Source organism: Microcaecilia unicolor, chromosome 6 (assembly GCF_901765095.1).
Source record: "Microcaecilia unicolor chromosome 6, aMicUni1.1, whole genome shotgun sequence".
NCBI lineage: Eukaryota > Metazoa > Chordata > Amphibia > Gymnophiona > Siphonopidae > Microcaecilia > Microcaecilia unicolor.
In genome coordinates, this window is record NC_044036.1 from 250,846,885 (window position 1) to 250,859,978 (window position 13,094).

The 13,094-nt window shown below is 41.3% G+C and overlaps 1 protein-coding gene across 1 annotated transcript in view; it reads left to right on the forward strand.

The window, feature by feature from the left end:
* The window catches only part of CACNA1B (calcium voltage-gated channel subunit alpha1 B), a 1,447,778-nt gene that overhangs the window by 1,096,970 nt on the left and 337,714 nt on the right, over positions 1–13,094 (forward strand). The window contains exon 23 of the mRNA XM_030207102.1: positions 393–452. Coding sequence (XP_030062962.1) covers positions 393–452 — 60 coding nt within the window. The remainder of the gene's footprint in view (positions 1–392; positions 453–13,094) is intronic.

The window sequence follows — 13,094 nt, forward strand, 5'->3', positions numbered from 1 at the left end:
AAAGGCGGTGCAATGCAGGCATACAGAGAAATAAAGTGCTCAAAATTTGAAAAAGGGGTGAAGTTGACTGACACAAGAGTAGCTCTGAAAAGTTCAGACCTAGGGGAGACATTATCCCGTTTCATGGCCAGTTAGGACATAGACACTCCAGACAAACATCTGGGGGAAGAGCTGAGGAGGGTAAAATGTTCCAGGAGAAAAACAGTATCTATGTATAGAAAAAAGAGCTGGCTTATTCTTAGCACTTCTTGGGACCTTATACAGGCTTTTTATGAATTTGGATGACACCATGCATTAATAGAAAGAAATTATACAAGTAATGTGTGCTTGACATGCTTAAAATCTCAATCTCTATCAAGAAAATAAAATACAAATCTTTCTTTCTGCTTTAGGTTCTAAAATATATGGATTACATATTCACGGGCGTCTTTACCTTTGAGATGGTGATAAAGGTGAGCATCTTATTGGAAGAATTTTCACTGCACATCAGAATACATCCCTCCCCACCACCCTCTGTGGAGCAGAATACACGGCCACTTCACAAGTTTCTAAGTTGCCTAATTTACCAAGGCACTGTTTTCCTGTTGTATGTCAATGGGAAAATCATCTTAGTGAATCAGGCCTCTTGATTAGAGATGAGTACCTAATCTTTGGAGCCGGAGAGGCTTTTTTCTAATACCTCAGTTGTGCTTTTAAAATGAAATAATGTGAGAGAAGCATGCTAAAAATTGCTGCCCAAGATATTTCATGTGAGCTGTTATATGCTGTCCTAGAAGCAAAATTTGAGCAGTGAATACAAAACTTTTTCAGTGTTGCCTTTATATATTGGATCAGTGCAAATTCAGTACAACATCAACATTTTACTGCAAAACAATCTAGACAGAAAAACAAATGGTACGATTTTTTACCTTGTTTTTATGTTTCTAATTTTCTATAATATAACACAAGAAAATATCTTATCAATAAAAAAACATGAAAAATGTATAAGCAAAACAAATTGTATGCAAGAAAAACAAAAATATTCCATTCAAAATTAACAAAGCCATCTTTCCAGCAGGAATGTGCAAAGGGAAAAAGTATGTTTGTTCTCCCAATTTTCAGGCTTTCTGGTTCTTTCACACATCTATGTAAAAAAAATGTTAACATGAGTTAGAACTTTAACTATGCACTAATCACCTTTATGTACAGTAATTAATTCATATCCCTGCTTTCCAGGGTGTGTGTGTGTGTATGTGTATATATATATATATATATATATATATATATATATATATATATATATATATATATATATATCTTAATCAGGATCTCCCCCTTGACCCCCTGACATGCCTTGAAAATTAAATGTGGATAAGATAAACACCAAGATTTTCTGCACTGGCTTAGGTTAAGCCAGAGGTTTTCAACCCAGTCCTTGGGGTACACTCAGCCAGTTGTGGTTTTTAGGATATCCCCATTGAATTCAATGTTATTACACATGAACTGCACTTGTCTCCTTTTTACAATTTTTATTGCTTTTAATTGAACATCAATCTCCAGAAAGATGTATAGTATTCACAATGCAATGTCCTCATTCACACTCTCACATACCTCATTCATACTCCAAATGTATCTGCATTATTGAATAGAGAGCTCAGGTTTGAGATTCATTGAATTCAATGGAGATTTCCTGAAAACCTCGACTGTCTGGGTGTGCCCTGAGGACTTGGTTGAAAACCTCTGAGTTCAGCACTAGCCACTTGATCTATATATTAAGTATGTGTAGTAGTGTTTAGGTATTCACAAGTATCTTTACCTTTGAGATGGTGCATACGTGTGTAGGATGGTGACTGTGCCAGTGCCATCCATTTAGGTTAGGCCTACCATTGAGCAAGCCTAAATGAAATAGATGAGTTATTCAGATAGCAACTGAATATCACCGCTCTCCAGAAAATTATCAGGGTTGCCTCTACCTTTGCCTCTAACTCAGCTCACAATTATATGGATAGTATCAGGAAGCCGCCCTTCTTTTAGAAGGGGTTAAAAAGAGGCTGCTATCCACCAAAGTGCAGCAATCAGCGTGCCATAAGTACATAAGTATTGCCATACTGAGAAAGACCAAAAGTCCATCAAGCCCAGCATCCTGTTTCCAATAGTGGCCAATCCAGGTCACAAATACCTGGCAAGATCCCACAAAAGTACAAAACATTTTATACTGCTTATCCCAGAAATAGTGGATTTTCCCCAAGTCCAATTTAATAATGGTCTATGGACTTTTCCTTTAGGAAGCCGTCCAAACCTTTTTAAAACTCTGCTAAGCTAACCGCCTTTACCACCTTCTCTGGCAACAAATTCCAGAGTTTAATTACACGTTGAGTGAAGAAACATTTTCTCCAATTCGTTTTAAATTGACTACTTTGTAGCTTCATCGCATGCCCCCTAGTCCTAGTATTTTTGGAAAGCGTAAACAGAAGTATCACGTCTACCCGTTCAACTCCCCTCATTAATTTATAGACCTCTATCATATCTCCCCTCAGTTGCCTTTTCTCCAAGCTGAAGAGCCCTAGCTGCTTTAGCCTTTCCTCATAGGGAAGTCATCCCACCCCCTTTATCATTTTTGTTGCCCTTCTCTGCACCTTTTCTAATTCCACTATATCTTTTTTGAGATGCTGCAACCAGAATTCAACACAATATTCGAGGTATGGTCCATGGAGAGATACAAAGGCATTATAACATCCTCATTTTTGTTTTCCATTCCTTTCCTAATAATACTTAACATTCTATTTGCTTTCTTTGCCGCAGCAGAGCACTGAGCAGAAGGTTTTAACATATCATCAACGACGACACCTAGATCCATTTCTTGGTCAGTGACTCCTAACGTGGAACCTTGCATGACGTAACTATAATTTGCGTTCCTGTTTCCCACATGCATCACTTTGCACTTCCTCACATTAAATTTCATCTGCCATTTAGACGCCCAGTCTCGTAAGGTCCTCTTGTAATATTTCACAATCCTCCCGCGATTTAACGACTTTGAATAACTTTGTGTCAACAGCAAATTTAATTATCTTACTAGTTACTCCCATCTCTAGGTCATTTATAAATATGTTAAAAAGCAGCGGTCCCAACACAGACCCCTGGGGAACTCCACTAACTGCCCTCCTCCATTGAGAATACTGACCATTTAACCCTACTCTTTATTTTCTATTTTTTAACCAGTTTTTAATCCACAATAGGACAGTACCTCCTATCCCGTGACTCTCCAATTTCCTCTGGAGTCTTTCATGAGGTACTTAATCAAACAGCTTCTGAAAATCCAGATATACAATATCAACCAGTTCACCTTTTATCCACATGTTTGTTCACCCCTTCAAAGAAATGAAATAAATTGGTGGGGCAAGATTTTCCTTCACTAAATCCACGTTGGCTTTGTCTCATTAATCCATGCTTTTGAATATGCTCTATAATTTATAATAGTCTCTACCATTTTGCCCGGCACTGACATCAGACTCACCAGTCTATAATTTCCTGGATCTCCTCTGGAACCTTTTTTAAAAATCGGCGTTACATTGACCACCCTCCAATCTTCCAGTACCACACTCAATTTTAAGGATAAATTACATATTACTAACAAAAGCTCTGCAAGCTCATCTTTCAGTTCTATCAGTACTCTGGGATGAATACCATCCAGTCCAGGAGATTTGCTACTGTTCAATTTGTAGAACTGCCCCATTACATCCTCCGGGTTTATAGAGAATTTATTCAGTTTCTCCGACTCGTCAGCCTCGAATACCATTTCTGGCACCGGTATCTCTCCCAAATCTTCCTCGGTAAAGACAGAAGCAAAGAATTCATTTAACCTCTCCGCTATGGCTTTGTATTCCCTGAGCACCCCTTTTACCCCTCAGTCATCTAGCGGTCCAACCGATTCTTTTGCCGGCTTCCTGCTTTTAATATACCTAAAAAAAAAATTTATTGTGTGTTTTTGCCTCCAACGCAATCTTTTTTTCATAGTCCCTCTTAGCCTTCCTTATCAGCGCTTTGCATTTGACTTGACATTCCTTATGCTGTTTCTTATTATTTTCAGTCGGTTCCTTCTTCCATTTTCTGAAGGATTTTCTTTTAGCTCTAATAGCTTGCTTCACCTCACTTTTTAACGATGCTGGCTGTCATTTGGTCTTCCGTTCTCCTTTTTTAATACGCGGAATATATTTGGCCTGGGCTTCCAGAATGGTGTTTTTGAACAGCATCCACGCCTGATGTAAATTTTTGACCCTCGCAGCTGCTCCTCTAAGTTGTTTTTTCACCGTTCTTATTTTATCATAGTCTCCTTTTTTAAAGGCACACAAAGATAGGAAGGCAGTATGGCAACAATTAAACACTTTATTATAGAGCTTGAGGATCAGTTGACATAGCAACACTTAATATGATATCTTCTTCAGTTGTGAAGATACAGAGTACCAGTTCAGTGTGGTTTGGAGAACTGATATCACCTTCAGTGAAATATACCTGAGGCAATATCGAAGGATTTATTCATTCCCCTGGTGCAGACATTTTGCTGAAATATAGCAGTGTTGATGATTTTCTCCATTCCTGTGTTTCATTGTCTCCATACTGCCTTCTTCTCTTTATGTGCTTTGGCACGCCCATTGTTTCTTCTTCTTTTAGAAGCCCTATTCATGATTTACATGTGTAAATACCCACATTTACCAATTTTAAAAAGCTGGCGTTTACATGTGTATATCTGTATGCATTGTTACACATGATGTGGGTGGAACTAAAATTTACACATGTATTTGCTATTTCAGAAAGGGAATACATGTATATGTGGGACAGTTTGCATGTTAGGATTTATACCTGCTCCATTGCAAATATTTTGAAAGTGCACATTTAGAATGACCATTTATAGGAATGACTAATGGAGGAATCCTCCTTAATCCCCCAGTCCTTGTCAGTCCTCCAGACCGGTCCAGCCACTGATGCATGGGTTATGCTCGCCTACCAGCAGATAGACCGAGAACACACTTCAGACTTGTACATAAGCACTGTGCCCCTTCCCTGCCAGCTGGTATGCTCTCCTCCAGCAGATGGTAAGGCTGTTGGGGACAGATTTGCCAGGAGGACTTGCTGCCTCAGCCCCAGTTGTGACTGGGAGCCTTAAGAGCTGCCCACATTCATCAGCAACTGTTTGGGAAAAAAAAAGACAAAAAGGAGCGGAATCTGGAACACTGACCTCTGCTGCGGTGGAAGCACACCTTTCATGGGGGAGTAGAGGCTCCTTGGCAGTGCAGTGCAGTCCTCTGGGCTGCCAGATCTTTGTGGCAGTTAGCACTTTGGAGGACTGAGGCAAAGGTAATGCATGTCTAATGGCTTCCAGGCTCCATTGCTGCAGGGCGTGCAGATGCCAAGGGTTGGAGTCTCTGGGTTCACGCTGCTGTCTGTGTGGAGAGCCTGAACCCTCTGGTTCACAGGAGAAGGGTGGCACACTCAAGGAGGCTTTTGTAGTAGCATTTCTGTCCCATTTGGCTGCCGATGCGGCTGCTGAGGTGGGGGCAACCGCTGCATCAGTTGCAGTTTTGGTGGGAACTGACACTATTGCTGGTGCTTCCCATGTTGATGACCAGCCTCCGCTCCTCAGTCCTGAGGAACCCCCCCCCCCCCCCCACCGCCCCAGTGGATTGATCGCAACAGTGGGGGAACAACAGGAAAGGAGTGACACAGGGTTCCCTCTGGAATTTAATTGGGCCTTCTACCTGGCCTGGCAGTCAGGAGGTCCTGCGGAGGCCTCTCTGGGAGAATTACCTAGCTTTCTGCGTTCCCAGGATCTGGCTTCTAAGTGGCCTAGGTTCTAGAGGAGGACCTGGAGGCTCTGGCTTCTCCACTCTCTGAGGAGGACCTCAGTGATTTGGAGGACGAGAGACTGGTTTTTCTAGATTTTGGGATGGAGCAGTTCCCTCCTGGGGAGGATCCCTCAGTGGCTTGCATTTTTCATCGGGAAGAACTGGCAGAGCTCATTTCACAGGTTGTGTCAGTGCTCATATTTAAGGAGGAACCTCCAGAGCCTGATTCTCTTAGGTAGGATAGACCCTTTGGTTTGGGAGGTTGGGCAGCCCTCAAAAACGTTCCCTATGAATCAGGATCTCCGCGAGATGGTTCACACAGCATGTGCTTCTCCTGAAATGCCTAGTAAGGTAGTGCATGCAGTGACTAAGCTGTATCCAATTCCGGCTGTGAATAGGGATTTGCAGCCCCCTACGGTGGATGTCTGGTCACTGCGGTCACCAAGAAGACCACGATTTCAGTGGATGGTGGTGTGGCTCTTAAGGATCAGAAGATGGAGTCTCTTTTGAAGAAGAGCTTTGACTTGTCAGTGCTGGCCTTGCAGGTGGCCTTGTGTAGTGGTCTTGTGGCCAGGGCTTGTTTTCACTGGGCGGAACAGTTCTGGATAGAGCCTTAGTTGATTAGGATGTGGCAAAGTTAGAGATGGGTTTTTCATTCTTGGTGGACGCCCTTTATGGTTTACTTTGGGCTTTGGCTAAGAATATGACCTTTGTGGTAGCCACCTGAAGAATGCTGTTGCTGATTGGTTGGGCAGCAGATGCAGCTTTGAAAGCTAAACTCTGTTCTCTACCTTTTAAGGGTTCCATGCTCTTTGCAGAGGAACTGGATTTGTTAAAGGCTTAGGGAAAGCCAAGGTTCCTTATTTGTCTGAAGACCAGTCCAGGGCCATGGAACATTTGTCGGCAGTCTGGTGTTGGCTAAGTAATGCTCAGCGCTATAGACCTGGCAAGATGGGTGGAGCACATCATGGTTGTTTTTTTCCAGAGGGTGCAGTCCTTTTGAAGGGGTCACTGGGGGAGAGTCATAACTCTAGATCCCTTTCCACAGGACGGTCCTGCTTCTCCCAGTGAAGGCGCCTTAGGATCAGGGCTGCGTTACTTTCATCAGAGGTGGGCCCGGATTGCCACAGACCATTGGGTCTTTGAGGTACTGTGGGACAGCTATGCCTCGGAGTTCGACCATCCCCATCCCGATCTGTTTTTGGAGTCTCCTCGCCGGACTCACGAGAAGATCATGGAGTCAAGGTCACACTACAGACTTATTTTGACTTTGGAGCATGGTACTGAATCTATCAACATTATTGCCTGCATTGAACTCTGTGGAAAGATTTTACTTTTATTTTGAAGACCATGCAGAATTGGTAGTGGCAGTGTGACCATTTGGAAATGAGGTGGATCATTGTGACGGCAAGAAGTTTTGTGGTCATTCATTATTATCCAAGAGAGAAATAGGCTAAACCAGCTCAAATTGAGAACTGTATACAATGATAGGTAACAGTGACCTTGTTTTTTTGTGAGTAGTCATATTTATTTTGTTTCTGTGCACATTTCACACAATTTAATAATCTAATATAATTTGTTTAGTAGAGGTAAAAGGTTAGAAATATTGTCATACTAAATGAGATTTGGATATACATGCATTGATATATTTCAATGTAGTTGCCAGGATTATATATTTTCTTTTATTATTTGATTTAATCTAGGTTAGCATAAAAATAAAAATTACTTCAAATCCTTCCAATTAATTTTTAAAGGATTTATCCTGTCAAACAACAGAGAAACAATAGGACACCCCATGCTCTTAATGACCAGAAGGCTGAAAGTGTAGAAGATTTTTTTTCATGTAGAACATAATTACATTGTGGAACCTGTTGCTGGAAAATGTGGCCAAAGTGACTAACGTGGTGAGCTCAAAAGAGGTTTGCAGAAGTTCCTGGAGGAAAAGTCCATACATTTGTTTAGCTAGGTAGACTTGGGAGAGCCATTGCTCATCACTGGAAATGGACTAAGAGAAGCAGATCTACTGTTTGTGACTTCCTAGGGTCAGAGGCAGGATGCTGAGCTAGATGGACCTTGATTGATCCAGCATGGCTTTTTCTTAAGTGTTTATGTTCTTGAAGCAAAGTGTTTCCATTGTGATCTTATTTGGAGACACAGGTGACAATTCTATAAATTGGTGCCAAGATTTAGGCAAATCAATGCCATGCATGAGTGCCAATTCTATAACAGAATCTTGGTGCCAAGATGCCATGATAGAATACTAGCATAACTCAGCACGTGCATCTAAAGGTAGGCACCAACAGTTATACCAAGTCAATGCCATGCATAATTGTTTCTGCTTAAGTGTACTCTGAAGTGCACATAACATATAGTATTTTGTAAGTTATGTGCATTTCTCAGAGACACACCGACAACCCACCCATACTCCACCCATGTTTATACCCTCCTACCTACAAGGTAATTGATTTTAGTGCATATTTTATAGAATATCTCTTAGCACATACACACATAACTGATAATTAGTGACATCATTTACATATTTTCCCCCGGATTCTATATAAGGGGCGGCAAGTAGCATGCATTAAATTGGACACGCGCTCAATTTGTGAGTGCACCTTAATTGAGTAATGAGCCAATCAGTGATGATAACTGGCCGATAACAACCAATTATCATCACTAATTAGCAATAATTGGAATTTATGCGTGCTTCTTTTTAGGCGTATTCTAAAAAGAGGCATGCATAAGTTCTAACGTGTAGCTGATAAGGGGGTGCAGCAAGGGGAGGTGTGTGGGCATTTCAGGGGCATTACTCAAACTTACATGTGTGGTTATAGAATTTGGGGGACCGTGCCTACATTTAAGCACAGGTATTTACAACAGGTTTTCAGTGGCATAAATGGCTTTACCCAGTGGTGTGCTGGAGCAAGCTCGCACTGGCTCGCAAGAGCCGGTTGTTAAGTTTTTAAAGATTTTGCAAGCCGGTTGTTAAATGCAACAGGGCTTCTCCCTACCCACCACTGACTGTACCTAAATGTAGGCGTGTTCCCCTACCCTATGCACTATTCTATAAACCATGCCTAACTTTAGGAGCGGTTTATAGAATAGTGCTAAGTGCTTTTTTGTGGGTGAATCTATATTTTAGACACCATTTACAGAATCTGGCCCTTTCAGTGCACCTATTCTGTAAATTGGTGCAAGTGAATGGTGCCTAAATTTAGGCACACCTTATAGAATTGCCATTCTATATATGGCACACAAAATTGTGCACAGAAGTTTGGGTGCATGTCTAATTTCTGTGTGCAATTTAATTGAATAACAAACCAATTAGCACTGATAATTGGGTGCTGATTGACATTAATTAAAATTTGTATGCACATTTTTAGTCACCAGAATCTGTGCATAAATTTTATGCGTGGATCTGAAAAGGGGGCACAGCCATGGGAGGGGAAGGGCATGGATGGATCAGCGGCATTCCTGGAATTTAGAATAAGGGAGATCCGCGTGTAATTTATTTATTTATTTTTTCATATTTTTATTAAAGGTTTTATTTTTCAAAACATAATACAGACAGAAAATCAAACAATACCAACAATCCATGGCAAATAAAAGAAGCTGAAATAAAAGAACAGAGCATTATCAGCGTTCCATCCTTAGATACCAGCATGAATATACAAGGTCAGTTAGTGCCAGGAGGATCTTGACAAAATAAATCTAAGGGGGCCCAGGTCTTTAAAACAGACTTAACTCTATGGTGTTTGTGAGCCAGAATCATTTCATATTTTCTGATCACACATATACAGCTCCACCATTATTTATAATTTAAATGTACATTATTTTTCCAATTGAAAACAATTAAATGCAAGGCAACAGCTAATAGGATTTTGAACGATTTCTTATCCGTTTCCAAAATAGAGATAGTAGGAGAAGAGGCTCTCAGAATCACTATTTCATAAGAGATTGCTGTCGACATAGGCAGATGAAAAACAAGACACATTTTTGCCCAAATAAGTTGCCAGTATGCTCTAACGTTCTTACAGAAAAAAACCATGTGTGCTAGTGACCCATCCGGTCCTTGACAAGACCAACATTTGTAGGTAACACTTTTAGTGATCCTTGCTACTCTAGCAGGGGTCCAGTAGGCTCTGTGGAATATAAAATAAGAGGATTGGGATATCGCTGCTGATTTAGTAGGACGCATTGAATTAACCCAAAAGGTGTACCAATCAAAGTCAGATGTGTCTAAACTCAAATCCTTTTCCCAAGACAGCCTAAATGGAGCAACAGTATCAACATATAAATCCTGAAGTTTTTTATATAATAGAGATGCCTTCCTTCTACCTGTTGCAATGCTACGGCAGAAGGAGACAAAATCAGAAAGAGTAGTTAAAAGAGAATTAGAGACCTGAAAGGTCAAAATATATCGAGCTATGTCCTTCCACACTTGTGAATCTATTAAGGAGACATCATATAATGTAGATAAAGCATCCGGTGATAACAGATTACCAGCAATATATAGGTGAGATAATAACCATATACCCTTTCCTGTCCACTCCAGCCTTTGAGACTGCAGGAGAACCGTGGGAAAGGCAGAGTTATACCAGAGAGAGACATCTTCCAGTGAGTTAGTGCTATATCCAAGACCAGCTCTAAATGTACGGATAGTAGAAGCAGAGGCTTTTAACAGCCTAAGGCATTTGGTATATGGATACAAATCTGTGTAAGGGAGAAGATTTAAAGGGCAAGGGTGCACCAAGGCGGCCTCAAAAATCTGCCATCTGGGCGTGAGATGAGAGAATTCCCTTTGGAACCACCTTAGAGACTGTGTAAGTTGAAAGGCAATGTGATAGTTTTTAAAATCAGGTTCATTAAGTCCTCTCAAATGCTTTGGTAGCTTAAGTTTCTTAAGTGAAATAAGAGGGGGTTTTTGTCTCCAAAGAAACTTAATTAATAGGGTGTCAATCGTATTATAGAGTGTATTTGGAAAAGAGAGGGGGGTCATACTAAAAATGTAATTTAACTTTGGAGCTAGAACCATCTTAATAGCTCTATCCTTCCCCCACCACGTTAAATAAAGTAGAAACCATAAATTCAAAATTGAAGAGGTTAAATTTAAGATTTGGTCTTTAATAAGAGCCGTGGAGGGGCATAATCGAACGGAAATGCCTATCTCCATGGGCGTTTATCTCCGAGAACGGGTCCGTGAAGGGGCGGGGCGGATCGTATTTTTTAAAAGAAAAAGACGCCCATGTTTTATTCGTCAAGGTGTGAGCTGGGCGTTTTTGCTTTTCAGCGATAATGGAATATGAAATCGCCCAGCTCAAAAACGAATAAATCCAAGGCATTTGTTCGTGGGAGGGGCCAGGATTCATAGTGCACTGGTCCCCCTCACATGCCAGGACACCAACCGGGCACCCTAGGGGGCACTTTTACAAAAACCAAATAAAAGGTAAAAGAGCTCCCAGGTGCATAGCACCCTTCCCTTGGGTGTTGAGCCCCCCAAATCCCCCTCAAAACCCACTGCCCACAAGTCTACACCATTACTATAGCCCTAAGGGGTGAAGGGGGACACCTACATGTGGGTACAGTGGGTTTGGGGGGGGTTGGACGACTAGTAGCACTAAGCAGCACAATTGTAACAGGTAGGGGGGGGGGATGGGCCTGGGTCCACCTGCCTGACGTCCACTGCACCCCCTAACAACTGCTCCAGGGACCTGCATACTGCTGCTTGGGAGGAGGGTATGACATTTGAGGGTGAAAGTAAAAAGTTGTGAAACATCATTTGTTGTGATGGGAGGGGGTTAGTGACCACTGGGGGAGTCAGGGGAGGTCATCCCCGACTCCCTCTGGGGGTCATCTGGTCATTTAGGGCACTTTTGGGGGCCTTATTCGTCAAAAAACAGGGTCCAGGAAAAGTGTCCTAAATTCTAGCTCAAAACTGTTCCAGTATCGGCGAAGGGCGCCCATCTCTGTTCGCCCGATAACCACGCCCCAGTTCCGCCTTCGACACGCCTTCGATACGCCCCCGTCCACTTTGTCCGCATCCGCGACGGAGTGCAGTTGAAAGCGTCCAAAGTTCGGCTTTCGATTATACCGCTTTATTTGTTTTTGTGAGAAGAACGCCCATCTCCCGATTTAGGTCGGAACTTGGGCGTTATTCTCGTTCGATTATAAGCTGGATAGTCTGATCCACTGACTTTGAATACCATACGCCCTTATATTTAAGTTTATTAGGCTCCCAGGAAAATGGGAAGTGAGAAATCTGAGATCTATGCACTAGTGAATTTAGCAGCATTACAGCTGATTTGGACCAATTTATTTTATAACCAGACAGAGAGGAAAAAGAATTGATGACATCCAATATACTGGGAAGAGAATTTGGTGTAGTATATAACAATATATCATCAGCATAAATTGAAAGTTTGAACATCTCCTGTCCTACAGATACACCAGAAATATTCGAATGAGCCCGAATAGCTATAGCCAATGGTTCTAAAGCAATATTGAAAAGGATAGGAGATAATGGACAGCCTTGTTTAGTGCCTCTTCTAAGGGGAAAAAGTTGAGAATTATTACCATTCACTGGGATTGAAGCCATCGGATTAGTATATAAAATTGTTATCATTTTAATAAAGGAGGGGCTAAAATTAAACCAAGCCAAAGTATGGAACAAGTAATCCCATTCAATTCTATCGAAGGCCTTCTCAGCGTCAATGGATACCGCTATAAACAGTTCACAGGAGCCCTCGACATGCGCTAGGATATTCCAAAAAAGCCTAGAATTATCTATCGACCATAAACCCATTTTGATCTCAATGAATTATATCAGGAACAATATGTTGCAGACGCAGAGCCAAAGATTTTGCATATATTCTATTATCTTTGTTAATTTAAAGAAATAGGTCTATAATTCTCAACTTTAGATCTCTGTCTGGTTTGGGTATTACAATAATAGTTGATTGATAGAAGGAGCCAGTTTGACCCTCATGTAATAAGAGCGAATTATATATGATATTCAACTTGGGTGCCAGAAGATCTGCAAACTTCTGATAGAATTCTACAGTGAAACCATCATTCCCTGGTGATTTACCTGTATAAAGAGAATGAATAGCTTCCAGTATTTCCTGATGGGAGAAGGGTTGTTCTAAAGTGTGGTTTTGAGACAAGTCAATTAGAGGCCTATCAAGATGGTTCCCAAAGTCCCCAAAGGATCCTGTGGAAAAGGGAACCTCAGAGGCATATAAATTATTATAGTATAAGTGGAAATTGTTGAGCAAT